Source organism: Callorhinchus milii, unplaced genomic scaffold, assembly GCF_018977255.1.
Source record: "Callorhinchus milii isolate IMCB2004 unplaced genomic scaffold, IMCB_Cmil_1.0 Scaffold1, whole genome shotgun sequence".
Lineage (NCBI taxonomy): Eukaryota > Metazoa > Chordata > Chondrichthyes > Chimaeriformes > Callorhinchidae > Callorhinchus > Callorhinchus milii.
The window spans coordinates 133,102,984-133,129,183 of record NW_024704742.1 but is presented as its reverse complement, the minus strand read 5'-3'; the positions used below and the strand labels follow the sequence as shown (position 1 = coordinate 133,129,183).

Below are 26,200 nucleotides of genomic sequence, written 5' to 3'. Positions count from 1 at the left end.
GCTGTGATAAGGCACTATATCAAGTGCAAAGATTATTATCATAACCTCTTTCTCAGATACAAAAAACCCTTCCGTTAAGCTCCATGCATGATCAAGACTTAACGTTAACAGCAAACCCTCTGGTTTAAACATTGATTGATTGCACGAATTCTCATCCACAGAGATCTGTGTTTGTATCTACAGTATCTCATTAACACTAGTCATTAAGTTAACTCTTGTATCTGTGTGTTTCAAAAAGAAAAGGGAGTTTCTCACGGAGTCCTGGCCAACAATCCTCCAGATAAAATTGATCACTCACTTCATGCTTGTTTGGTACGCCGTGTAGAGGGTGCTATATAAGTGCAAGTTGTTATTGAAGTTGTTGCTGGTTTGTTGCTGCTTGCAAATTGGCTGCTGCATTTGTCTACAAACAACACTTTACAATAAGTCCCATTAAATACTTTGAGACATCCTCTGATGTGAAAGGTGCTGTACTCAATGCAAGTGTCCTGATTATTATTGCCTCTGTTTGTAACTAATAAGTGGCTTTTAGCTTCTGACTTCCTCCATTTTTAGCCTCAGAATCAAGCCTCATTCCTCCCTCCCTCCCTCCCTCCCTCACTCACTCATTCACTCACTCTCTCTCTCTTCCACATCCACCCCCTAATTTGGCTGCCGTTGTTTTTGAAGCTACCACAGTATTAAGAGGTATCTGCATGACAACATTTTGTATTACATGCATGAGGGAGATACATACAGAAGGGTATTCAGGAGGCTAGTGATAGGGGGAAGTAGGATAAGTTAGAGACTCATGTGAAGTATAACAACAATAAGAACACTTTACACAACGTGTAGATTCCATTGCAATTTCCATGTTGCCTTCAGGAAATAAACAGTTACAAAACAGAGCCGTCAACAGGAAACCTCTGGTTCAAATTGGGTTTTATCGGCAGCATAATTTCGGGAAAGGAATATAACATATGAGGGCAATTTTGTGGTCTATCTTCACGCAATTCCTTATATAAAGTCCATGAAACATTTGCAATGCTGACTCGCAAGGAACACGGAGCTGACTTTTGGCTCTGTTTCGGAGCGCACACCCTTGTGTGATGCACGTGATTTCCAAGATCCTCACACTCGTGTTCAAATCCATTCATTCCCTGGCACCTCCCTACCTCTCCAACCTCCTCACTCCCCAATCCACCACCCGGCAGCTCCACTCGACTGGCACCGGCCTCCTGCTCGTCGGTCGCATTCGCACCCTCTGCCCGACCAATGGAGGTCGAGCTTTCAGCCACTACGCCGCAAAGCTCTGCAATACTCTCCCTCAATCCCCCCACCTTGCTCCGTATCTCCCCTTGTTTTTCACCTGAAAATCTCCCTTTTCGACCGTGCTTATAGCCACCTCCAACCACTCGGCTCGGAGTCAGGCTCCACCATTGTTAAGCGCTCTGAGACGCTAACCTGCGTGGAGGGTGCTATATAAGTGGAAGTTGTTATTGTTTTTGACACTTAATATTCACGGGAGAATAATAATAAAAATCCTTGCATTTGATATGGCATCTTATCACGTCTTTGAGAGGTCTTAAAGCCCTTCACAGAATAAACTGTAAAGTGAATTGAATATATTTTGTGGGCGAATGGTTATGATTACTAACTCTACTAATCGAGACTTGAGGAAGATTGTTGTTTACTTTTATAAGGTTTAATTTTACAATTGACCAGATTTTATAAGAAAGAACCAGACGAGAACCTTTCACGACCTCTTATGAAAGCGGACTGTAAAAGATTAAGGCTGTATGTTCAGCACCCCCACTCCCATCTTGGATTCCCAGTCCACTTTGCATAGCACTTCGAGACATGACATGAAAGGCATTACCTAAATGTTACTGTGTGGTGGTAGAGCAAAAATGGACCCGTGAAATTAACTAGCATCCACTGTATCATTTATATGTCATTTAAATATTTATATTCCTGCCGGGGAATATTAATTATAAGTAGTACAAGTTGGCCAAGTAATTAAGCTAAAAGGATAATATGAAATTTCCTTTTAGCCCAATTACTAAATTGAGCTGGTTAATTTCACATTTCCTCTTAGCTCAATTAAACATAAATATCTGCATTAACTATGAAGAATTAGGAAGATTAGTGAACGGAAGATATTACGTTATTTCAGCCACTATGCCCTGAAACTTTGGAACTCCCTCCCTCAACCCCTTCATCTTGCCCCCTCCTTCCCCATCTTCAGGTTGCGCCTGAAGACCTTCCTTTTCGATCGCGCCTACACTCACCTTCCCCCTCCCCCTAGTTCTCAGACACCGCCTGGCGTGGAGGGCGCTATATAAGTGCAAGTTGTTGTTGTGATGGTGTTCACGGTTTTATTTTAATTTTCTACAGATTTAGAGAAATTTACAGGACAGAAGAAGACCTTTCTGGCCCATCGTGTCTGTGCTGGCTCTTTTAAAGAGCAATCCTTTCAGGCCCATTTACCTGCCCTTTCCCTCATACCCTTGTGGTTCACAAAAAAAGCTGAGAAATGATTACTGCGCACTCCAAGGGTTAATTGTTGTAATTTAATGATCTACGTGGAGTCCTGTAGCTCAGTGGTGAGAGCACTCACCTCGCAAGTGACAGACCTGGGTTCAATTTCCAACAGGACGAAACCTTGGGCAAGTTTCCTTACTCCACACGCCTAATAATAATCCCTCAAGAAAACAAACAATAATAATTTGGTCTCTCAATCCATGATTGTTTGTGGGACACTGCTGTGTGCAATTGGCCGCTGTACTTCACCCACAAATAGTCAATTCAATTCACAGTATATTCCGTGAAGCGCTTTGAGACGTCTAGAAGATGTGAAAAGCACTATATCAAACGCAAGGATTATTATTTATTATTATTACTTTGGAAGGAGTGTATAAAAATAGATCTGCAGCTACTGTATAGCCGCTGTGTATTACTTTGAATAATGAGTGTGGTTATTGATATTGCTGTGTAAATAATTTAAATCATGAGGACCCAGAATTTATCCAGCCCGTGTACTTTCCTACCAGAGAATTCCCAACATTCTCGCAATGCTTCGAGACAACAACAAGTTATATTTTTAGAGAGGCTTTCAGTCCGAAGTGAAAGGCGCTACGCTACATAAATGTTCTTCTGAGATGTTCTTCTATGTGAAGGTCGCTCTAAAGGTGCAAATTGCTGTTATATTGATTAGTTGCGTACAGTAAACTCCTGATATCCTGACCCTGGCTTAACTTGTCACTACCACTTAAGTCATCAAGCTGTCAATATAGCAGCCACGTTCATTTATGTATTTATACATATACCTAATTTGCCACTCCGGATAACTCGTCACTGAAACCCTTTCTCTTGGAGTGACAAATTATCAGGAGATTACTATAATAACCCTTGCATTTGCTATAGTACCTTATCAGGTCGTTGAGATGTCTCAAAGTTTGCACTGGAATTACTGTAATGTGTAATGACTGTGTATTTCATAGGTGACTATGCAGCCATTTTGTGTACAGCATTGTTCCACAAATAGCCAATGAACTCAGTGACTCAATTTTATCTGAGGGATTGTCAATCAGGACACCAGGAGAAATTTTCTTCTCTTTTCGAGCAGTGCCATGGGATCTTTAGCTTTCACCTCAGCAGACAGACATGACTTTAGTTTAATATTTTATCCGAAGGACGGCACCTCCATCAATGCAACACAACCCCAGCACTGCATTGGAGTGTCTTGATGTGGGGCTTAAACCTGCAAACTTCTGACTTAAAGGAAAGAGGGCTACCAACTGAGGCTGACCTACACTGAGTGATGTGGCATGGAAACAGGCCATTTGTCCCAACTAGTTAGCACTGATATTCATACTCAGTCAGGGTGAAAAGTTAGGGAAGTCTCCTGACTCCACACGCCTCTGTTTACCTAGCAGTAGGTAAGAGCCCGGTTGTTAGTCGGTTGGCATATCCGGTGGTCATAATTCCTGAAAAAAAATTTGGTCACTCAATCCACGACTGTTTGTGGGACACTGCTTGGCGCAATTGGCTGCCGCGTTTCTCCCACAAAATATAGTCAATTCACTTAACAGTATATTCTGTGAAGCGCTTTGAGACGTCTTGATGACATGATAAGGCACCATAATAATAATAATCCTTGCATTGATATAGCGGTTTTCACGTCGGGAGGACGTCCCAAAGCGCTTCACAGAACACACTGTAAAGTGAATTGACTGTATATTTGTGGGCGAATGCAGCAGCCAATTGCGCACAGCAATGTCCCACAAACAGTCGTATATTGAAAATGACCAATTTATTATTGTTTTTTTTTGGAGGGATTATTATTAGGTGTGTGGAGTAAGGAAACTTGCCCAAGGTTTCCCCTCTGCCTGGAATTGAACTCAGGTCTCTCGCTTGCAAAGCGAGTGCTCTAACCACTGAGCTACAGGACTCCACGAATGCAAGGATTATGATTGTTACTAGTCACGAGCCCCCACCTTTCCTTCTTGTGGTTGCTCAAAAAGAGATTGGAAAGAAAAGATAAACTCACCTCTGATTTACCAATTTACGTAAACAGCCCAGAAGATGCACTGAAACAATTTGACAAAATAAATCATGCGCTGCAACGGAGGAGCCTTCATTTCTCGAGTAAATAACATTTGTAAATATTTAGCAGCTGAATTCAGAAATGCAGGACCGGGGAGTTAAACTATATCATCTGGGCTAAACGCACTGCAGTGATCTAAAGGGTCATTTTAAAAATGGAAAAGGCCGATGAGGGCGGTTATAATCAAAGGGCTACACGTTTCTTTAATCTGGCCTTAGCTACATAGTTACCGAGTCAGATGTATTTTCTTCCTCCTTTCTGCTCTTCCAGGGTCTGTTTTTTTCTAAAAGGGCTTTGTGTGTCTGCCAAGTAACTTTGCAGAAGCCATCAGCAGTCAGATTAATGGGCAATCAATACTCGGTGCATTGAGGAGCCATTAGCATTGGGAAAAAAACAGTTATTCAACTGTCTCCTGTGACAGCTATCTCATGAAAGTCTTTCCTTTCCTTCCCCCCCACCCCCATCTCCTCTCTTCTTCTCCCGCCCTCTCTCTCCTGTATATATCAAGCAGCGTACACAAGGGAGAGGCCATGCTAATGTCATTTTGCCGAGTGTGCATTAATAATAGTTTCTTTTGTTGGCAGCTTGCCATTATTGTACCGGGAGATGTATGATGATTGTTATCGCAGCAGACTAACATCCAGATGCTTCTGAAAGGGCTCAAATCCCTTTGCAGCCAGGGCAAGGTATCTGATGTCACCAGACTAAAAGATGCCTAATGCCCGTCTGTCATCTCTCTCTCTCCTTCTCTCTCTTGCTCTCTCTCTCGGTCCTTTGTTTTTATAACCTTTATCTAACTCCTTTGTTCTGACCTGCACTCTCTTGCGCTTCATCCTTTCTAGAATATGAAACCGCTTCCACAGAAATCGTTGTTTTTATTTCCTGGCCTTTTATTAAAGAAAATGCTGTATGTATTTTTATATATAGGTTGCAATTAAAATAATCCTGGCTTTTGATTCAGCAGCTTATCTGGTCAACAGGATGTCTCAAAGCGCTTCACAGGATTCTACTGTAAAGTGGAGTGACTGTGTGTATTTTGTGAGCTATGTACATTGCACCTTTCACGTCAGGAGGACATTTCAAAGCACCTCACAGTGCTAGCTGGACACCAGGGCTGGGAAGGGAGGGGAGGGTGGTGGTGTAGTGGGAGACGAAGAGGGTGGGGAACGGGATGGATGACCGAAAGTACGGTTAAAGAGGTAAAGTTTTTTGGGGGAGTGCTTTGAATTGAACGTGTGGAGGAAGGGGAATGGGGCAAATTGAAGAGACTCAAGGATGGATATGCTGTATAATAATAATCCTTACATTTATTACAGCGTCTTTCATGTCAGAAGGACATCCCAGAGTGCTAGACAGGATTTACCGTAAAGTGGAGTGACTATGTGTTTTGTGGGCGAAAGCCATTGGGGACACTACCATTATATGGGATATATATTAACAAAAACACAGAAAATAAGGGATATGAAAATGCATCAATTTGACGACACGTGGCATTTTCGGAGTATCCCTTTTAATGAAAATCACTAAATCAAAGTCATGCTTAGCCTCTTGCCATCACTTCTTGTGTTTCATGTTCTTCATTACACAGCCCGGTGACTAGATATTGCTCATTCCTCCTGTGTGCATGATCAATTTGCTATACATGCCAAACTATTTGATGGATAATAAATTGCAGCTAACTACAAGGCTCACTTTCCCCTCTTAAAGGGGTTTAGTTGAAATAAAATCAATACTTAGGCATACTTAATTATTTGTAGGGTTTTTTTTTAAGTCTTAAAGGGGTCGCAGGTGACCTTGTCGTAGGGCCTGCTATTCAGGCTGCTCATATTAATGGTTGTCGCTCTGCCTTTTTATTCTCTTCTTCAATACTGCTGCACCAGTGTGCACTGCAATAAACACATCTCTTTTTAATGGTAGAGTCTCAATAACTACGGTGGGGAAAAATGCTGCAAGTTTTTCCCCAAAGACAGTCATACCTTGTAGATTACTGTAGAGTACTGGTCAGAGCACTCGTCTTGCAAGCGAGAGGACCCAGGTTTGATTCCTGGGCAGTGTGAAACATTAAGCAAGTTTTCCCACTCCACACACCTCTGTTTACCTAGCAGTAAATAGGAACCTGGTTGTTAATCAATTTCCAGGGGTACTAATCCCTTCAAAAATATATATCGAGAATAAGAATTTGGTGCGCAATTGGCTGCCGCATTTTGCCCATAAACATAATCAATTCATTCTACAACATATTCTGTGAAGTTCTTTCAGACATGTCAATAACGTGATAAGGTGCTATATCAAATGAAAGCATTATTAATATAATGCGTAGATGTTGCTGACAACAATGTTACTTCACAGTGAAGCAAAAGCTGACCGTTCAGTTTCATGTCTCATCCAAAAGCCAGCACTTCCAACCAGGCAACAGTGATGCCTCAAAGAGTGCTTCCAATTGAGTCAGCCTGACTCTGTAAAGGCATGAGCCTCTCTCAGTTGGCAGTTTCGCTTCCAGGTTGGAAGATAGTGGGTTCAAGTCCACACTGGTAGTACTGGAGAAGGGTACATTGTTAGCATTCCTAACTTTTGGATAAGATATTAAGCTGAGGCTCATCTGCTCGTTCATTGGTTAACAGGTTCAAAGAGAGATGAGTTTCTCCCGGTGTCCAAAACTACTGATTGTACAGCGCCCTGGGACGTCTTTCTGACATGAAGGGCGCTATACAAGTGTAATTTGTTGTTGTTGTCCTGGGCAGCAATGCTACAGGAAAATTGGACATTCGTTTCATGGCTGTTTGTTGGACGCCGTGTTTCGCAACAAGAGCAGTCATCGCAACTATGTAGATTTTTTTAAAAAATTTCGAGCTGCTAACTTGCAATCAAAAAACCTTAGTTCGGAGGAAAGCAATGTGTTTTTGGTTAACTATGTTTGCTAAGAGTTGTTTGCGACCAAACAAAAGGATTGACTCAATTATATCGCACTACAGTAAAACGGCAGCCTTATTAAATAAATCATACACACAGAAAACAAATCAGACTATCACTCACTAACTCACAATCTCACTGACACTCCAGCATCTTGTCAGAGGCACCATCCTTCACATGAGACGTTAAAGGGGCATAATCTTAAAATTAGAGCTCGGCCAGGAGTGAAATCAAGAAGCACTTTTGCAGACAAAGGGTAGCGGAAATCTGGAACTCTCTCTCCTAAAAAGGCTGTGGGACTGGATCCATTCACGTTTTTAAGACTGAGGTGCATAGATTTTTGTTAGGTCAGGGTATCAAGGGATATGGGGCAAAGGCAGATATTTGGAATTGACGTACAGATCAGCCATGATCTAATAGAATGGCAGAACAGTCTTGAGGGGTTTATATGTTTATATGTTTCTAAATAAACCAAGGTCCCGTCACTTGTTCAGGTGGATGTTAAAGATTCGAGATGTAAAGGGGTTGCTCCCAGTGTCCTGCCCAACAATCTCTCCCAAATAAAATTGGTCGATCACTCTATGACTATTTGTGAAATATTGCTGGGTGTAAATTGCCTGCTGCGTTTGCCTATGAATACACAATCACTACATTTTACCGTACATCTTTGAAACATTTCAACAACGTGATAAGGCGCCATATCAAACATAAGATTAATTATTATTGTATTATTATCAGCCACAACCCACTGCTGAGAGTTTAAAAGGTCCTTATTTATTGTTTCTCTCGCAGACCACTCTCATAAACGCAATGAAATTACAGAATGAAATTAAATTGAAATGTCTGGCTTCAGTGTGGCTTTGCTTTGCTGATCACACTCTTTTCTCATAGAAACATTGAGTATTACAGCACAGAAGGAAGCCATTCAGTCCATCGTGTCTGTACCGGCTATTTGGAGGAGCTACCTAATTAGTCCCACTCCCTGCTCTTTCCCCATATCCTTGCAATTTTTTCCTTTTCAAGTGCTTATCCAATTCCCTTTTGATAGTTGTTATTGAATCTGTTTCTACCACCCTTTCAGGCAGTGCATTCCAGACCGTAACAACTCTCTGTGTAAAAACATTTCTCCTCATCTACCCTCTGATTCTTTTGCCAATTATCTTAAATCTATTTACCCTGGTAACCGCCCCACCTGCCAGTGGAAACAGTTTCTCCCAATCTACTCTTTCAAAACCGCTTGTATTGCTGAACACCTCTATTAAATCTCCCATTAACCTTCTCAGCTCTAACGAGAACAATCCCAGCTTCTCTAGTCTCTCCACAAAACTAAAGTCCCTCATCCCTGGTACCATTCTGGTAAACCTCATCTGCACCCTCTCCAAGGCCTTGATATCTTTCCTAAAATTTGGTGCCCAGAATTGGACACAATACTCCAGCTGTGGCCTAACCACTGACTTAAAGGCATGATGTAACATCCTTGCTTTTGCACTCTATGCCTCTATTTATAATGCTAAGGATCCCATATGCTTTTTTTAACAGCTCGATCAACCTGTCCTACCACATTCAGAGCCCAGTGTATGTGAACCTCCAGGTCTCTCTGCTCCTGAACTCCCTTCTCACTCTTTCTTTTACTCTGTATCATCAATCCTCATAATATAATGTGCCCTATCAAATGCAAGAATTGTAATAACTTGGATGATCCTATTTTACCTATAAGGTGAATGCTGAATGTAAGATTGAAGTCCCACAAAGGATGGTATCCCCAACAATACTCCCTCCTCCCCCACTCGCAATGCAATGGAACATCAATCTGGACTGTATCAGTTCACGTTCCCAACGTGGGGTTTGAACCTCAAACCTTCTGATTCAGAGGCAAGGCTGAGTGAGCCAGGCTGACACACCAACACTGTAAAAATCTGAGGCTGGTTGCACATTCCCTCCTCAGCAAGAATAATGCAATTCACAATTACACAGTATTTGATGGGTACAAGAGAGAAAGGTGCAGGACTCACGTGTTGCCAGTCATCCAGAATGATGGGCTTGTACCTCAGGAAATATTTAAGCGGAATGGCATCTGGTTCAGGCCACGATGGGGGGTTCTGCCACACCACCACCATCCTTTGGGGGGACTCGGGAACCGGATTGACGTTAATTATCTCGGGAGGATCTGGTTTCACTGGGAAGAGAAGGGAGACAAATCAGCTTAATGGGCACTTGATTTCACACCTACCTCCACAACCTTCGCTGAAAATTAAGCTTCCTTCGCACAGGGTAGCAGTCTGAGATACTAGAACAACAACTAGCATTTACATAGCGCTCCTCACACAGGATAGCGTCCCAGAGCGATACTCTTGTGGAGTCCTGTAGTGTATTGGTTAAAGCACTCGCCTCGCATGCGAGAGGATCCGGGTTCAATTCCCGGGCAGAGCGAAACCCGAGGCAAATTTCTTTACTCCACACAAATCTGTTTACCTAGCTGTAAGCAGGAACCCAGTTGTTGGTCGATTGGTGGATCGCTTTCCGGGAATAAGAATCCCTTTAAAAAATAAATAAATAAATTTGGCTCAATCGGCGACTGTTTGTGGGACACTGTTGTGCGCAATTGGCTGTCGTGTTTCGTGCGCAAAATAAACAGTCAATTCACTTTATAGCATATTCTGTGAAGCGCTTTGAGATGTCTCAACGACGTGGTAAGGCACAATATCAAATGCAAGGATTATTATTATTATTATTATATGCGCTTTAACCTCGGGAATTCCCTGCCTCAACCTCTGTATTTTCTCCCGACGTGAAAGGCACTATACAAATGTAATCCCAAGTTGTTGTTGTTGTTTTGCCACTCTTCATCTATCTCTAAATGGCACCTTGAGACCTAACTCTTCAACCACACCTATGATCACCTTCCGCTCCCGTTTCTCCCTTGCTCAGTGTCCAACACCACCACTGCACAGTGCTCCGAGACACTATTGTTGTCATTGAAATGGGACATCTCATAGGAACTCTTGTAGAGGTTTATACGATTACGAATGGGATTGAGAAACTCATAACAGTACTTTCATATACTGACATTCACATTTAAGAAACTACAGAAAAACGTCTTAATAATTATAACAATCCCTGCATTTGATACAGCACCATAATCACATCACCGAGACATCTCAAAGCGCTTCACAGGATTTGCAGAGGTAGGAAATACTTTGGAGGTATTTTTTGGGTCAACCGGGTGCCTGATACATTCAGAAACCCATCACCATGCTTCAGAGTATCCAAACCAGACTGTGAGTTCCATGCATCCCACCTGGAATGGAATGTGCACTCTCTTTGCTGGAGGAATGCACTCTGTTTACTTAAATCCACGGACTATTAGGCACACATTGGCGCTAACAAAGGCTTGGGGAGCCAGAGTGTTCATTGGGGTAACTGCTGAAGTTTGACTAATTAATATCACACAGCTTGCCATTGAAAGCACTGTCTGGCTAGTTTCTCGCCTCTTGTCCATCTAAAACAACTCTAACCATTAGGACTTGTCTTGCAGGAATAACAAGTGTCAATAACAGTTTGTCCCTCCATGACTTGCCGACGAGCCAAGCCGATCCTTAGGCTCAGCTCCTCAGCTCAGCTCTAAGGAGATCCTGCTTACCACCACCCACCCATTCCCCTGCCCCCGCACACACACAGCATCTCAATGAGTTAGGAGGAGCATTGTGAAACTAACCAGGACTTCCTAAGGATATTACAGCTGCCTCAATGTCCTGTAGCACGTCCAATGATGGAAAACAAACTTAGCACCAATAAGTGAAACATGATCCAAGGCAATTTGCCTTTAATGTGCTACTCACTTTGAACAGTGCATTAAACACAATGGAAAGCAACCCACGTAAAAAGAAAATACGTTTTCAAAGGGGAAAAGAAAAATGGCCTAATGTCATACTTTGTAGATTTCGGCAACTAATTGATCCCTTACTGAAACCCTGCGTTCAAAAGTTCAGGATCTCAGCAGTCAGTCACAGTCAATTTTACTCCCAAATACAAAGTTGATCCCTTCCTGTCAATGTATTTCTCTGACCTGGTGACGCAATGAGCTGATCAGATAATGGAACATCCATGGTTGAGATCTAACATGAGATTGTGTGTGTGAGGGGAGAAATAATCCATTATGAGCAGAAGGAGCAACATAAACTATGTTATAATAACAAGAATCAAATGAAGATGTTCAATCAGAGATTTTGAAGCAATCGGTGGGGCTTAGCTTAAACGTCAAAAGGACAAAGTCCCCATTGGGAAAACAACACTGCAGGTTATGAGAAAAGAGTAGAGAAGTGGATCTGGAGTAGTTCGTTTCAGGGAAAGACCTCCAACCAGCACAATTTTGGGAACAACATCAGCAGCCATGCCTTCAGCCACGACCCCTAAATCTCCAGAACTCCCTGTCTCGATCTCTCTGGCCGCTCCCACTTTGTCTGGCTTCCAATTGCACCTGAAGACTTTCCTCTTCGATCATGCCTAGAGTCACTTCCCTTTTCTCCCTGGCTTGGCATCATTCTTCAACTCTGCCATTCTTCAGCACTCTAGATGCCACCTCGTGTGAAGGGCATTGTTGTTATTGTTGATGGATCTCTCAAAGCTTTGACCGGGAGAATCCGATTAAGTACTTATGCCCCAATGTACACGCTGGTGTTCCCCTAAACCTTAGCTCTCGTAAACCTGTGCTTAATACTCTCCAGAGTTAGATCGCCATCCCCCGATAGAGAGAGCGTGCGCATTCCATTGCAGATTTCCATGCGTAGGTGGCATGAGAGTGTCTAAACTAGACTCTAGGTTTGGTTTAGATGCTCTTGAGCATGGTGACGGATTTGCGGATGTCAGATCAAGCAAAAAATATATATTTTTGCCACGTCAATGCTTCTCTGAACTTACCTATGGTTTCCTCTTTGAACGAGATGGAGGTGGAATTGGATCCCAACGAGTTCCTTGCAACGACTGTCACTGTGTACTTACTCGCGGAAAATAATTCAACGAACTTCACGTTGCATCTGTTCTTGTGCTTGTCGTCTCTAATAAACTCAATTTCCTTTTCTCCATGCCTGTGACACAAAATTGCACATCAGTCAGGACAGATTAAACCGACCATTCCTCTCGAACACAAAACGGAGGGATTGAGCGGGAGAGTTTCAAAGCTTTGGGGTGTAGTCATGACAACCAGGCTGGACTATGTGACCTGCTTGTCGGCCTTCCCAACTCTTCCCTCCACAACCTGCAGATCATCCAGAACTCTACAGCTCGTATCCTCTCCCGCACCAGACTCCGTGACCCCATCACCCCCTCCCTTGCCAGGCTCCTCTGGCTCCCCATCCCTCAGAGGATCGAGTTCAAAATTCTCGTCCTCACCTACAACGCCCTCCATGGCTTTGCCTCCTCCTACCTCTCCAACTTATTAACCCCTTATAAACTGGTCCACTCCCTTCGCTCAGCAGGCTCCGGCCTGCTCCATGTCCCCCGCCCAGCCCTCCTCACCATCGTCAGTTGGGCCATCAGCTTCTCTTCCCCCACCCTCTGGAACTCCATCCTACATTCCCTTCACCTCGCTCCCTCCCTTGCCTCCTTCAAGGCCCGCCTCAAGACCCGCCTCTTCGACCGTGCCTTCAGCCATCCTCCTACCCTCTCTGCCCTCTCCCCCCATCCACTCCTGGGTTGTAATCCCTGATGTTCAGTGCTTTGGGACGTCCTCCCAATGTAAAAGGCGTTTACAAATGTAATTTTGTATTGTATTGTATTGTATTGTATTGTATTGGTTGAAAGCACGGTTGCCGATAGTGGAGCGGAGGGGACTAGGGATGAGCAGGAGGCCATCTTACGAACATCTTGCCAACACTGGCCATCTAAATAATGATCCTTGCATTTGATTTCAGCGCTGTTCATTCCCAGAGGGCGTCTCAAAGCACTTCACAGGAAGAATGGTGAAGTTTTGATGTCGATTCATTTTATTATGAAGCGCGCGACTGCATAATTGTAGGTATAGGCGGCAGCTAATTTACGCTTAGCAACATCCCAGGCACAGCCATGAAATCAATGACTAAATTTTACTTGGGAGATTTTTGGCCAGGACATCAGGAGAACCCCATTTCTGTTTTCGAGTAGTGCCTTGGGACGAAACTTAACTCAATTGATTTAGCAACACAGCTCAACATCCTGTTTGGCTGGTTTATTGCTGCCTCATGCTGTTTTGACAGTGAGCGAACGACAAATCAAGCAACACCCCTAGATCGCTTTTAGCTTCCCCTCTAGAAAGTTCAATCCCAGCCACATGTTTTCTATTCTTACTTCCTATATGTAGTACTTCGCACTTTATATTTTGGTATCGCACCTTATCACGTCAGGAGGATGTCCCAAAGCACTTCACAGGATTTACTGTATAGCATAGTGAGTGTAGAATACAGTCAAACCTGTTCAAACAACCACCTCCATTCAGCAACCACTCTCTGTTAATAATCACACAGGAACAGCATGGACACAATCATGCACACACCAACGAACCCTTACCCATAGGCACCCTCATATAAAGGCCATGGGGATATTCAGAACAAGGCGTAATAATCTTAAAATTAGAGCTAGGCCATTTAGAAGCGAAACCAGGGAGCATTTTTTCATACAAAGGGTCATGGAAATCTGGAACTCTCTGCCCCAAAAGGCCATGGATGCTGGATCCATTCAAGTTTTCAAGACTGAGGTGGACAGGTATTTGTTAGGTCAGGGTTCAAGGGATATGGGAGATACAGGATATGGAGGTACAGGTCAGCCATGATCCAAAAGGATGGCAGAACAGGCTCGAGGGGTTGAATGACCTACCCCTGTTCCTATGTTCCTATGTGGTCCAGTCTCCTTGAGAGGTTGTTGAAGACAGCTTTGACTGTATTTGGGTTCCAAGTCCTGACATGGGGCTTGAACCTACAACCTCTGACTCAGAGGCAAGAGTGCTATCCACTGAGCCAGGTTGACACATGGAGTAGAGTGGGGAGGATGGGGGTTACAATTTCCATGCAGTAAACTCCATGTAAAAATAAAACAATGCTCTCATGGCTTTTTTTTCATATCCTTTTAAAATATAAAGTGGGGCTACACTCCTCCAGTCAGGAGAAACATCAGAAGAAACCTAACCTGGAGATCATTGAGCTTTCTGCGGTTGCCTGTAAATGTAATATGGATATCAGTGTAGCTGCAGAATGACCTTGATGCAGCAATTTGCATTGAAATGCATTTAGATCCTTGGCACCAGATCAGCTTCAAATGGAAATGAACATTTATATGTATAATTCAAGCTCAGAAACCCACAGGCTAATGATCATCTACCAGACTGCACACTAACAGCAGACAGCAACGGTGCATATATGAACACTGCTCTGCATTACTTTCCCATTAGCTTGGAGAAAGGTTGGGTGGGGGGTGGGGGGGGGGGGTTGAAAGCTGACAGCAGCGCTTAGAAGAGTTGCATTAGGGAGGTGAGGAGGGGAGGGAGAGGGGGCGGAGAGAGAGAGAAAAAAATATTAATGAAGCAAAGGGCTCTCTGAGTGCTAGCGTGGATTCAAGGTGGCTTGTCAATACGATAGTATGTGGAGTGAGAGAGACAGAGGGTGTGAGTGTGTGTATGGAAGGGTAAAGGTGGCTCGGAACGTTAACCCTTTACTGACAGACTACGCAGCAATAATAAATAATAATCATCCTTGCATTTGATATAGCGCCTTATCACGTCGTCGAGACGTCTCAAAGTGCTCCACAAAATATGCTGTAAAGTGAATTGACAGTGTATTTTGTGGGCGAAAAACGCAGTAGCTAATTTGCGCACAGCAATAAAACAATAAAACAGGGAAAGCAGGGAGGTTAAAAAGGACAATGCAAAGAAATCTGCGTACTCCATGTGAAATGCCATGTCGATTGCACCTGTGCCTCTGAGTTACAAGGTTGTGGGTTCAACCTTGAGCCCCCACCACACCCACCACCCCCAACGTGGGACTTTGAGCTCACACACCCAGCGCCTTGGGACATCCTACCAACGTGAAAGTCGCTACACAAATGTAATTTTGTTGTTGTTGTAGGCTAAGGTGAACTTTAAAGAGCTCGTGGCACTATTCGAAAAGAGAAGGACGTTTCTGCCGTGCTCTGCCAATAATCCCCCAAATAAAATTGGTCACTTGCTTCCTGACTGTTTGTGGGGCATTGCTGTGGACAAATTATTTGCCACATTTGCCTATGAATCTACAGTCATTGCATTTTACAGTAAATCCTTGAGATATTTCAACACCATGATAAGGCACTATATCAAAGCAAGGATTAATTATTATCATATTATTATCAGCCACAACCCACCACAGAGTGTTTAAAAGGTCTTTGTTTATTGTTTGTCCCACAGACCACTTGCAGAAACGCAATGAAATAACACTTAAAACTGAAATGTCTGGCTTCAGTGTGGCTTTGCTTCGCTGGCCAATCTCTCTCTCTCTCTCCTTTTTCTCTCTGTATCCCCTTTGCTTGCCAGGCTCCACTGGCTGCCTGACTCTGAATGGATCGATTTGAAGTTCCTCACCCTTCTACCCTAGCACTAGGCTGGGTTATCTCTCTGACCTGCTTGTACCCCAATACCCTGTCCGCTTCCTTTGCTCATCTAACACAGGCTTGCTGTATATCTCCCACCCCTCTACATCACCATTGGTGGCTGAGGCTTCAGTCATTTGCCTCTAACCTCTGGAACTCCCTCCACCTTCGCCACTCTTTATCTAATTTTAAATCCCACTTAAAAACATTCCTTTTAGACTACGCCTATGGTTACCTCCCCCTCCCCCTTCTCCCTTGCTCAGCCTCCATCCCCGCCACTATGAAGTGCTCTGAAACATTATCCTGCATGAAGGGGGCTGTATATTTAAATGGCGGGTCACTCACCCACATGTTTTTCAGATGGTTATGACGCAGTCATTCACACAATCATTCATACAGTTTTCACATGGTTTTCACAGTTTTCTGTGGGGAATAATATTGGACATCTGAAAACCCAGGAATTGTGACAAAAAAAGTCAAAAAATGGATTCCTGCTTTTTGTCAAAAATAACCTTCCTCTCTCCCCCTTCCCCACTCACACACACACACGACTACAATTTTTTTTTGAATCTACGCCTGTTTGTGGGACACTGCTGAGTGTACTTGGCTGATACGTTTTGCCCACAAAATACAGTCAATTCACTTGACAGTATTTTCCATGAAGAGCTTTGAGACGTCTCAAAGACGTGATAAGGTGCTATATCAAATGCAAGGATTATTTTTTAAGAGTACCACATCAATGTCCTACAAACAGACACAAAACAGATGACTATATATATTTTTATCTGGGGTGGAAGGACTTGGTCAGGATACTGGGAAAAACTCCCTTTCACGAATGATTTGTCAGGAGCAAACAGAGGAACTGACGAGAACTCACCTCACAGAGACATTAAACTCCGTCGGGATGAAGGTTGGGTTCGGTAGGTGCCAAGTGCAGTAGAAACTGATGGGGTACGCACTTGATCTGCACATCACGTTTGGTTCCATTGGAGCATCTAGACACAAAGATAAGGAAGAAACTTTAGTAAAGAGTGAGTCGAGCACAACCTCTAACCATCATACAAGGATTATTATTAATTTATTATTATCATCATCGGGGCAGTTCATTAAGAATACAACTATCAGAAGTTCCCAATATCACAGCAACGACCCCACTTCATATCATCAAGTCAAGCATCCCCCCATTTACAAGGGTAAAACATTTTCTGTGTCAACTTAGCTCAGTCACAAGCTATATAAACGGTGTTATATCAAACGCAAGGAATATTATTCTTAAACTTGTAGGTAAAATTTGCAGTATTGCTTAATGCGTTCCTTAAACAAGTGCCAGTGTTAACTTAAAATTGGAGTAATTATCATGGTGACTGGGTGAGCCTAGGGTTCCAAGCTTACCACCAAACTTGCTGTGGTTCTTTGACTGGCCGCTAGTTTAAGGAACTCACAAGATTGGTTCAGATGAAGAAGGTCCTTGGGCCCAGCGGATCTCAGAACACCCACCCTCCCATCCTCCCATCACAACACCAATAGTCCCATGACTGTGCACAATTGACTGCCATGTTTCACCCACAAAATATACAATCACTTCACTTTACAGTATATCCTGTGAAGCGCTTTGAGACGTCTCAACAACGTGATAAGGCGTTTCATCGAATGCAAGGATCCTTCTTATTTTTTTAAATGAGCCTGGTCTCCTCATCTCAACTACCCATCCTGGCAATCTGTTCCAGTCATTGATTACCCTCTGCCTAAAAGAAAATATTGTGGTGTCTGTCCTGAAATTGCCCTTTGAAATTCTAAACCTATATCCTCTTGTTATTCTGTCTTGGTGAATCTTAAAATATTGTTCTGCGTTTACTTTTTCAACTAATTACCGTTTACAAATGTATATACCTCTATAAGCTCCACTTCGAGTCTCCTGTCAAGACTGTTTGTTTAGTAATATTAATAATCCTTGCATTTGATATTCTCAAAGTGTTTATCACATCATTGAGACGTCTTAAAGTGCTTCACAGAATATATTGTAAAGTAAATTGACTGTGTACTTTGTGGGCGAAACGCAACAGCCAATTGCACCTGGCAGTGCTCTACAAACAGTCATGGATTGAGTGACCACATTTTTGAAGAGATTATTACATCCGGAAAGAAATCTGGCAATCGATTAACAACCGGGTTCCTGCTTACTGCTAGGTAAACAGAGGCGCGTGGAGTAAGTAAACTTGCCTCAGGTTTCGCCCTGCCTGGGAATCAAACCTGAGGCGTAAGTTCTAACCACTACGCTAGAGGACCCCACATTAAGTCTGTCCATAGCCAAGATAGAAAGAGACAGAGAGGGAGGGAGTGAAAGTTTAGGATACCAAGATGCTACCTGCGAGAAGAGCACTATACATATAAAAGTTATCATTCATTCCTATAACACTGGGGAATCTGTTCCCCTGGGAATCATCCTCATTGCTCTCCTCTACACTGCCTCGAGCTGATGTGAGGAATGCTTTAAGGAACACCGCCAACTTCACCCCTTGTTATTTTACGCTCCTGTCTCGATCACTAGCGCATGCCGGTGGCACACATCCAAAAAAGCCGGCGGAAATGTGGGAACTTTGGTTATAAAATCTCCTCTGCATAGCCTCACCTGCAGCAGAGAGAACAAGTCAGTTACTCAGCCCTCTCCAGGATCAGAGATTTCCCTTTTTTTTTACAATTTCAGAAGTTTTGTTTGAAGAAAAGCCAACTTTCGATAAATATTTTCCTTTATACAAGGTCCATTAGACCGGAGAAGCTGAATGCTTAGCTTTGCTGATAAAAGCCACATTCAGGGGATTAAAGAGCCAGTCTGTCGTGCACGTGTTGGGAAGCTCATTTTGAAAAGAGTTCAAGGTGTTTTCACATCGCTGCATGAAAAAAATAACATAATAATAATCCTTGAATTTGATATAGCGCCTTATCATCTCAATGTCTCAAAGAGCTTCACAGCATATAGTGTAAAGTGGATTGACTGTGCTGCCAATCGCCCACAGCAGTGTCCCATACACAGTCGTGGATTGAGTGACAACATTTTTTGAGTGTTTATTACCCCGGATCCTCTCGCTTGCGAGGCGAGCACGCTAACTAACATCATGGGAGATAGTAATTATCTTTTCTTTTCTCTTTTTCTCACTTAAAAATAAACTGTCGGGCGGGCCTGTTATAAGATGTCATGGTTGAGCACAGGTTTGTTTATAGCACAGTTATATATTACATATATTATGGCATGGATTATCTGTGAACCAGTGCTAAACCCCTGTGGAGTCCCATAGCATAGTACTTAGCATGTCCGCCTCGCAAGCGACAAGACCCTGGTTCGATTCCCTAGCAGTAATTAGGAACCTAGGGAGAACTTCCATGAGGTTGGTGTGTTTATTGTGAGGCTAAGGGATTATATTTCAGTCAGTTTACGGGGGGCAGGTGAATTCTTAGGGTAATAGCTCGGGTTCTGGGATTTAGGGCTGGGGGATTAAGGGCTGGGCTGGGAGATTTAGGGTTCTTTCAGTGAAATGTCTCAGAGTGCTTCATGCAGCGAGTTTCTTTGAGTGCGATTCCTGTTCCGATGGAAAATTCCTCCCTTGATCAGCGAGGAAATAAATGACCAAATTACTCAGCATCTTAGTAATAAATAGCAATCTTTACATTTGATACAGCGTCTTTGACGTCAGAAGGAGGTCTCAAAGCTTTTTACAGGAACCACTGAAAAGTGTAGAGGCTGTAGAGGCTGTGGGTGAATGCAGCAACCAAACTGTGCTCAGCAATGTCCCACAAACATTCATGGAGTAAGTGACCAATTTTATCAGGGTGATTGTTGGTCAGGACACCAGGAGAGAGAAACTCTCTTCTCGAATAGTGTCATCAACCCTGGTCTCGGTGACTTTTGGATGAGGGAAGATCAGTGCCCCGGGACGTCCTCCCGACGTGAAAGGCGCTATACAAATGTAATCTTGTTGTTGTTATTGGTCAGAACCCAGCGAGAAACACTTGCTTTTCTATGAAACAGTGCAATGAATCTAGCTGAACGGACCTCAGGGTTATGTCTGACTCAAAGGACGGCAACTCTGACAGTGCTGAGCTCCATCAGTATCAGCCTGTGCTGTCAGTCTGCATTCACAGCTCAAGCCCTGGGTGGGACTGGAATCCATAACCTTGTGACCCAGAGGTGAGAATGTTACCAACCGAGACAGACAGCTCTTTATTGTGGGGAGGGAGAGGGTGGGCAGAGCGTTATAAACACTCCCTTAGTAAAACATAATGACGTACTGTGTAATTTGGACCAGATACACCACTCATTATAGTTATGTAGAATATTGTCGCTGAAAACAGCTTCTCAAAGTTCAAAATGAATCTCTGGCAAGAGTATCACTTACAATGCAACCTAAGTGCATGTAGTGCAGGAATGTACGACTTTGTAAGAATCTCTGCAGATTCCAGTGTCACAGCGTCACCATCCTAACTATGGAAAGCAGAGGTACTGTAATGCAGTCACTAATCCCATCACAGATCTTTCCATTCTTATCTGCTGTCTGAGCTTCTGACATCTATCAGCCACTCTACCCCCAGACTCTGGAACATCTCGCATCCCTCTGCCTTGCCATTTTCCCATTTCTTCCCATTCCCGCCCCATTTTCAAAACCTGCCTTAGACCTATCTTCAACTACGTTTCTGATCAACTTCTCTCCACCAAGCTCGTCCTGCTAGTCAGCCATTGTGAAACGCTATGAGACATTATACAATAATAATAATTTGGTCACTCAATCCACAACTGTTTGTGGGACACTGCTGTGCAATTGCAATTGACTGCTGCGTTTCGTCCACAAAATATACAATCAAATTTACTTTACAATATATTCTGTGAAGCGCCTTGAGACGTCTCGAAGACGTGATAAAGCTCTATATCAAATGCAAGAATTAAAATACTATCCAGCACCTTGGGCAGTCCTCCCGATGCAAAAAGCACTATACAAATGAAATTTTGTATTATATTTTACTGCACAACTTACATTTATATGCTTCAGGAGGATGTCTCAAAGCACTCAACTGGTGGTGGGAGCCGAAGGGGATAGGAAGGGGAAAGCTGATCAAAAATGTGGTCAAAAAGGTACATCTTGGGACGGACTCCAAATGAGGTGAGAGAGAGCATTCGATAGACTCTGTAACATTCTCCTGATGTGAAAGGTGCTTTGTAAATTTGAATTATTGCGGTATCTTGCCTTCCTACGGAAAGACTTTAAACCGTGATACACTCTACCACTTCAAGAAAAAGTAAATACAACAACAACTTGCACTTCAATAGGAATGAAGACTTTGATGGGAGCCAAGAAGTATGGCTTCCGTCTTGTCCACATTGAGCTGCAGGAAATTTGCACTCACCCAGGCCCTGTTTTCTGACAGACAGGCTGATAGAATACTGGCGGACCTGGAGTTGGTACTGGAGGAGGCAAAGTAGATTTGTATGTCATCTGCATTCGTGTGGAAGTTTACCCCGTGTCTGATGACATCGCCCAGACGGAGCATATAGATAAGGGAAAGAGGGACAAGTAAGGAGCCCTGGGGTACCCCGCAGGTGACCGGGTTGGGGGCGGGAGTTGAAACCGTTCGCTGAGATGAAGTGGAGGTGGTTGGTTCAGTAGGACCCAAACCATGCGAGTGTGGTCCCACAAGGTAGATGAGGGAGGAGAAGCGGTGGAGGAGGATTGGGTGGTCGACCGTATCGAATGCAGTAGAGAGATCCAGGAGGACGAGGAGGCAGAGGGAGCCCTGGTCACAGATAGAGAGAATGATGTTTGTGACTTTGATAAGTGGTGTCTCTGTGCTGTGAGCAGGGCAAAAGCCAGACTGCAGGGGCTCAAGGAGGGAGTGGAGGGAGAGGTGTGACCAAAGTTGACCTGCAACAATGCAACGAAAGTTGACCTGCAACCAAGAAGTCTAGGACCTCTTCGCACTTGGCGTTTGAGTGAGGATAGAGGAGACTTAAGGGGGTGCACAGAAGAGGTGATGAACGGTGGAAAACAGTGTCTTTGGATTGTTGTTTGCCTCCAGGATGACTCTCGTGTCAGGAGGACATATCAAAGCGCTTAAGTCTACCTGTTCAAATAGACGTTAAAAGATCAAACAGACCCTATTTCTCCTGATTTCCTGGCCAACAATCTCCCAGATAAAACTGGTCATTCATTTTGTAGCTGTTTCTGGAACCTTGCTGTTCACAAATTGGCTGCCACGTTCGCCTATAAATACAGTCACTGGGGTTGACAGACATTACCTTTGCGAGGTTCCAGGACCTACCTCAGCTGTGAGGATTATTAGTTACACAATGGGTGCTGTTTTGGGAGCGGAAGTGATTGTAAGTGCTTTTTCTCAATACCCACAACACACCAGCTGGCTACACAGAGGCTGTTACCAGACTTTTCTCAACCATAAAAAAGATTTTAAAGTTACCAGGACAGATGGACAGATGGAAAGGTGGTGGCGGGGTGGGGGGAGGAAGCCGGAGGGAAGTGGGAGAGAGAAAGGAGGGGAGGAGGGGCGGCTCAAGGTTTAAAAACAAGAGATAAAGATCTCCATTCACTCCGCTCCCCCCCCAAATAAAACTATATTTGTATTCAAAAAGTCCCGACAACCTGTGAGAAGGATCCCTTGCTCCTGGGTGGTCCCTGCTGTATTGTTGCGTTGCGGGGGTCGCTATAAAAGATTAGAATCTCAGGCTCCTCGCTTTGCAAATCACTGAGAATGGAAAACAATTTTTATGGAAACTACCCTCTTAAACACACACTGTCCCAAAGCTTTGCTGTTCGGGTCAAGCTATTGTCATGCGCTGGGGATTTTGAATAACATGTGGGAAATCGCTGAAGAAGTTCTCTTATCTACCCTCCCTCGCACCCCCACCCCACCTCCCACGTCCCCACACTCTCATCTCCCTCATTGAAATGTACAGTGAGCCTTTGTCTCTTGGAGGAAAGAAGCTGATCGGTTAAACAGAGCCATGCATTGGGGAGGGGGGAGGTTGTCAAGACTGGGGCAGGCTCCCTCCCACAGCGCGATGCAAGGGAGAGTTAACACGCGGGTGGTCAGGCATGTCACAGTGCCTAGCCGGGCTGTACAGGGTATTCACAAGTCCTGTTAGCACCATGTTTTTTTCTACAGTGCACTGACCAACAGCTGAAACATGGAAGAATGATGATAATTCTACTGTATTTAGAAGTACTGCATTGTATCCAGTACAAGTGTTTAAATGTATTTGAGCGCCATCACTTTCATGCCAGATGATGATCCATCGCCTTGTTCGGTACAACAGCTTCCTTAACATGGATGGAGTGAGGAGGCGACATTATCTCTGACAGCTTGTTTCAGCTTCTCCGTAGTCTCATGTCGCTGTATTGTAACAGGCCCTGTGACATGGCTTAACTCTCCCTTGCATCGCAGTCTTAACAATGTTCCCCCTTTCCATAAAAATTGTAAGAGGACTTTGTGGACGCCATGTACTATAAAACGTTAGGGATTTTGACTGCAAAATATACAGTCACTATAGCTTACAGTAATTCCTGCAAAGCATTTTGATATGGCCTTCTGGTGAGAAAGGCGCTGTATGAAATGCAAGGATTATTATTTATTATTATTAATCTTTAACAGAATCTTTAATGGCCACCTGAATAGTGGAGTCCTGTAGCTCAGTAGTTAGAGCACTCGCTTTGCAAGTGAGAGACCTGAGTTCAATTCCAGACAGTGCAAAACCTTGGGCAAGTATCCTTACTCCACACACCTAATAATAATCCCTCCAAAAACCCCCAAAAACGATAATAAATTGGTCATTTTCAATCTACAACTGTTTATGGGACATTGCTGTGCGCAATTGGCTGCCGCGTTCGCCCACAAATATACAGTCAATTCACTTTACAGTGTGTTCTGTGAAGCGCTTTGGGACGTCCTCCCGACGTGAAAAGCGCTATATCAAATGCAAGGATTAATAAGCAGATGGGACTTAGTCTAATGTCTCGTATGAAGAACGGTACCTCCAACAATGCAGAGCTGCTCTGGAGTGCTCTGAGACTGTGAGCTCAAAGTCCTGAGGATAATTGACAAACTGGCTGGGGTTATGCTGAGCTGATTAATCAGTGCATCAGTTCCAATCTTCACCACACAGGCTTCCACCCCAGTCTCTAAATGCCCAATACACCATTGGGGTTACATCTCATCTCATATATCATTAGCGGCTGAAAATAGCCTTCACAGAGAGATTGGTAAATACAATGAGATAAATGTGCTGTGACAGCAATTTAATCAGGATTAGACGAGAGAGAGAGGACTTGCAATTTCTAGCAATTTATCGCACTGAAACTTCTCAAAGCACTTCACAGGTAATTACTGTCAAGAATGTTGTGCCTGCAGGGAAATGTGGCACCTATTTTGCACATAGCAATGTCCCACAAACAACCATGAGGTGAATGACCAATTAATCTGGGGGATTACTGTCCAGGACACAGGGAGAAACTTCCTTCTCTTTTTCAATAGTTTTCATGAGATCTTTAGATTTCACGAAAACAACAGCCAAAAAGGACCTTGTTTTATAACAACAATTTTACATTTATATAGTGCCTTCCATGTAGTGAGGATATGTCAAAATCCTTCTCAGAGGTGACTGGAAGGTTGGGCTGGGGGCGTGGGATATCGTGGGGTTGGAGTGGAAAAAGTGACCGATCAAAAAGGTCTTACAATGGATTTTAAAGGTGGGGTGAGGGGAAAGGGTGAGGTGGAGGAACTCTGGGATAGAGTTCCAGAGAGTGGCGGCAGAATGGCTGATTGACATCCAGTGATGGGGGTGTGGATAAGGTCGGGATGTGGAGCAGGCTGGTGTTCGCTGACCCAAGGATGCATGCAGGTCGGTAAGGTTGAAATCACATTGGGAGTCCAATTTGCAAGATGCACATGGGGAGTGTGAATAGCACATGCTGTGGTTATCTGATTGTGTCTGAGGCCAATGCAAAGGAAATTCACTCCGACGCTGATCTTAGTCCCAACTTCCAAGAGGCAGAGTTACAACCAAAGGCCATGCTCAAACCATTGGATAAGCCAGAGAAAAAGCCCTTGTCTGAAGGATGGCTCGTGTTACACTGCCATGTCAATGTGAACTGTAAGCTCAGGTGCTGACGTGGTGAGAGTGGAACGTGCAATCACCCGAACAAGACGTGAGAACGCTGGCTACTGAGCCAGACTGAAGCCCCCGATCAGTGGGCTCTGAGCTCCCTAAAGCCAAAGCAATGCCCGAGGCATCACCAGAGCTGTCCTGGACGAGCTAAAAAGGATGCGTGGCAGTGGCAAAACACAGCAAGTGGACAGAACGAGCAAGTAGGTTCCCCATACTGGGAGTACAGCACGTCTGGAGGGTTTTAGAGGCAGCCGAAGATTACGAGCAGGTCATCTTCCAGCCCGTGCCAATTCCTTGCTCACGAGGGGTTAATAAAATCCGCCAGATGCTGTGGACGGACAGACACTCAGCCAGCCCACCTCCAGCTGGTTATCAGCCTGAGAGTCCCTAACCCCCATCACCACCCAAAGCGCATGTTCTGCCGGAGTGACACACACATTGAACAGCCCTTTGTTGTCAGAGCAAGTTCACTGATGTGTGGAACAATATTGTCAAGTGAAGCAATGCGCCTTGATGTGAGGATGTAGCATGTATTTTCTTTTCTCAGTTTGGCAGAGCTGAGCGAATGGAGCACCCTTGTCACCTGCATCTCTTTAGAAAGGGGAACGGGGTTAATGAGTTCCAGAAATCAAGACCTTACTTAACTTAAGCATTTTTCTTTAATTATTTCCCAGCCTTTCCCTCCTGGTTTTGTTTTAAGAGCGTATAAGTGGGTGGAAACTCAAAGAGGTCATTCTGCCCATCGACGTCACTGCCTCGATAGCTAATCCCAATACCCGGGAAGTTCTATGTGTAGATCGGAGAGATGGTTGGATGGATGGATTGAACAATCGATCTCTCAGTCCGGTTACGACTCTTAAGTATGGAGATGGGTCGTTGCATGAATCAGATCCGACTGACCAAACACAACCTCCCTCCCTTTTTCTCGGTCATCGTTTGTATCAGAACCATAA

At 44.0% G+C, this 26,200-nt stretch overlaps 1 protein-coding gene across 3 annotated transcripts in view; it reads right to left on the bottom strand.

Annotated features, from left to right (window-relative positions):
- cntfr (ciliary neurotrophic factor receptor) overlaps positions 1-26,200 on the bottom strand; it is a 147,544-nt gene that overhangs the window by 26,191 nt on the left and 95,153 nt on the right. For all 3 annotated transcript variants that reach the window (XM_042335831.1, XM_042335830.1, XM_042335832.1), the window contains 3 exons: positions 16,962-17,079; positions 12,416-12,582; positions 9,511-9,674 (listed from right to left, as the gene is read on the bottom strand). In XM_042335831.1, coding sequence (XP_042191765.1) covers positions 9,511-9,674; positions 12,416-12,582; positions 16,962-17,079 — 449 coding nt within the window. The remainder of the gene's footprint in view (positions 1-9,510; positions 9,675-12,415; positions 12,583-16,961; positions 17,080-26,200) is intronic.